This window comes from Amphimedon queenslandica, unplaced genomic scaffold (genome assembly GCF_000090795.2).
Source record: "Amphimedon queenslandica unplaced genomic scaffold, v1.1 AMPQUscaffold_11768, whole genome shotgun sequence".
In the NCBI taxonomy this organism is placed as follows: domain Eukaryota; kingdom Metazoa; phylum Porifera; class Demospongiae; order Haplosclerida; family Niphatidae; genus Amphimedon; species Amphimedon queenslandica.
Window position 1 is genome coordinate 1 of NW_003547990.1, and position 2,813 is coordinate 2,813.

At 33.6% G+C, this 2,813-nt stretch overlaps 2 protein-coding genes across 2 annotated transcripts in view; both read left to right on the forward strand.

The window, feature by feature from the left end:
• The first annotated feature begins 329 nt into the window (after positions 1 to 329).
• LOC109588925 (E3 ubiquitin-protein ligase rnf213-alpha-like) lies at positions 330 to 2,236 on the forward strand. Its single transcript, XM_020005025.1, has 6 exons — positions 330 to 465; positions 510 to 689; positions 730 to 1,059; positions 1,114 to 1,244; positions 1,298 to 1,841; positions 2,012 to 2,236. Exons 3-6 carry the CDS (start codon positions 883 to 885, stop codon positions 2,234 to 2,236), a joined length of 1,077 nt encoding a protein of 358 aa, XP_019860584.1. The 5' UTR covers positions 330 to 465; positions 510 to 689; positions 730 to 882.
• A 396-nt stretch (positions 2,237 to 2,632) lies between these two features.
• Positions 2,633 to 2,813, forward strand: part of LOC105315107 (E3 ubiquitin-protein ligase RNF213-like) — an 8,568-nt gene continuing 8,387 nt past the window's right edge. Inside the window, exon 1 of the mRNA XM_020005027.1 lies at positions 2,633 to 2,690. Coding sequence (XP_019860586.1) covers positions 2,633 to 2,690 — 58 coding nt within the window. The remainder of the gene's footprint in view (positions 2,691 to 2,813) is intronic.

Consider the following 2,813-nt stretch of genomic DNA (forward strand, 5'->3'; position numbering starts at 1 on the left):
CTTCTTTATTGAGAGACTTTATAGAGAAAACCGCTACTTGCTGTTTCTTACTGAAAATTATGCTGCACTTCAGGTCATCAAGCATTATCTACATGAAGAGGTTGGGCTGAAGGAAGTTGGAATTGAAGATGATAGGGCTGAAGGCTACATCCCTGAAGCCTTCTTGAGTCTTACACCTGATGATTCATTGAAGGCAAGAAGCATGGAACACAAGATGGAACCATTTGTTCTTTTTGGTAGCTCTTTTCCTAAAGATAGAGAGTATACTCAAGTGTGTCGTAATATCAATCAGATTAAGATTTGTATGGAAACAGGTCGTACTGTCATTCTTCTTAATCTTGAAAATCTATATGAGAGCTTGTATGACTTGTTAAACCAGTATTATATTCATCATGGAGGCCAGAGGTATGTTGACCTTGGGCTACAAACTCACAGAGTTAAATGCCGTGTACACCATAAGTTTAAGTAAGTTCATCTGTAACACTTTATGATTGATATGTATATTGCAGGCTGATTTTGATAGCAGAGAAAGCTACCGTCTATACAAAGCTTCCTACCCCACTTATCAACCGACTTGAGAAACACTTTTTATTGTCAGAGACAGTTCTTTTGGGATGGCAAAAGGAAGTTCTTAAGAATCTTATTAAATGGATAGACAAATTTGGTGAAATCTGTACATCAGATAGCAAGTATATACACTTAATAACCATCTACTGTTATACTTTATAGGTTTACAAAACAAGATGCTTTTATAGGCTATCAATGTGATACCCCAGCTTCAGTTATTTTCAAGCTACTCATGAAATACAACAGGAAGGTCAATACATTGAAAGTGAAGTCTCAGAAGAAATACAGGGGGCTGTATTAGAGTGTGGTAAGAAGATGCTGTTACAAATGGCATCACCAGAAGCTCTAATACGATTGAAATCTACTTCACTGGAGGATGAGCAGAAACACTTAAGTCAAATTTATTATTTTGAGCAGCATCATGGCTCTATTGTTGAATTTCTTAATTATCATCTTCATAAAACTCATGATTTGTCTGGACTTTTGATACAAGTATACAGTGAAATATACTAATTTATCATCAAATCACATGTACTATTTACATAGGTAACAACTCATAGTCACCTTCTTTCAAAACATGAGGCAAATGAGTTATACAGGAGTGTTTATATTAAGAATGGAGGATGCCATTTACTGCAAGAGTTTTATACTGAGATGAATTTTAGTCACAAAATTAGGTTTGTATTAGTTATCAATATATTTATAAATTTATTGTAATGATTACTTTTAGTCCTTCATTTTCTGATAAAGAGGAATCCCTATTAATTATTCAGTGTGACTCTGGGCACCTGTATGGTGATTTGTTAGCATGTGCTCAACACCGTATTATTGATGAGAGAGAGGAGAATAAAATGAGGCATAAAAAAGGAGAAGGAATTACCCATGTTCTTTTTATTGTACACCTTCCGCGTCAAATTAATGCTACAAATAGCTCTTTTGTTGGGTTTCAAGGACGATCCTGCATTTCAGCTCACATTGATGACATCAGGCCTCCTCTTGAATCTGATCTTATGCTTGATGATGCTCAAAATTCTCCTATTAGTCATCTGTTTTATAATGGGCAATTTTTGATTGATGAGGAAATGGAAATAGAACATACTACAGTTATAATGAAGGAAGACTCTGATATGATTCAATCAGAAGAAGAGGTAATGAAAGAAAATCAATCACTGGCAAGGACTCAGTCAGACAATAAAGAGGAAGATATTTCTGGTAATGCAGAGGATTTAGAAGAGCATTCTGCTAATGATATGCAAGATTCTAATTTCAAAGAGGTAAATTTTTTAGTATTTCTTTTTCAAAAATTAAAGTGTGTAATTGTTTGTGTGTAATTGTTTGTATGAAAATTGCTGTGAATTTGTGAAATCAGTTTCAAAAAATGGTATTACATATTGTTAGATACACTTTAATGTAGTTATTATAAAATATGGTTTCTCTTTAATAGAGTGATGATGCTGAGATTCCTGCCAGCACAACAAAGGAACACTCTCAATGCAGTCGATTGTATAACTGCATTCAAGCAGCAGTAGCTTCATTGATTGAAACTGGAGATTCTAGGAAACAAACAACAGCAGCTATGAGAGTCGAAATATTACTGAAGTACATTCCACCGAATCCTTCATTTCCCTTAGGTACTATGCATGCAGTGAAAGATTTTCATGGAATGTAAATTTTATGATTTCTTTTGAAGATTGATGAAAATAAATCTGTAATAATTAATTCAATTCAGTATGAAATTAAATCTGCCAAATGTTATATTTTAGTGCCAATTTTTTATTAGGTGAAGTTTTTGTAAAATCCTTTTTGTATGCAGCAGTAAAATTTTTGTCATTCCACTACAATCCTCATACTATTAGAATGCAAATATTTTTTGAAGACACCAATTGACAAAGTTTTCACCAACAACAATTTGGCACTATATACATGGACAATTACAAAATTTTACAGCCCTCAGAAATTTTGCACTGTGCTGTATAAGATTGCAGTTCTATTATTTTAATCAATTATAGATACTATAACATTTTATGGTGCACTTGTGAAGCATCTAAAAAGTTTATTGCAAGAAATGGAGGAACAACGACCAGACTTATGCAATGAATGGGTACTGAATGAAGCTTTGAGCGGTAAGAAGCTACTGAGTGGAGGAACTTTCCAGAATGTCTTGTCAAGAAAGCTAGATAAAGTGATCACTCCTATATTTGCAGCTGTTCTATTGTTTCTTGATCAATACTCAAACCTTAACTTAT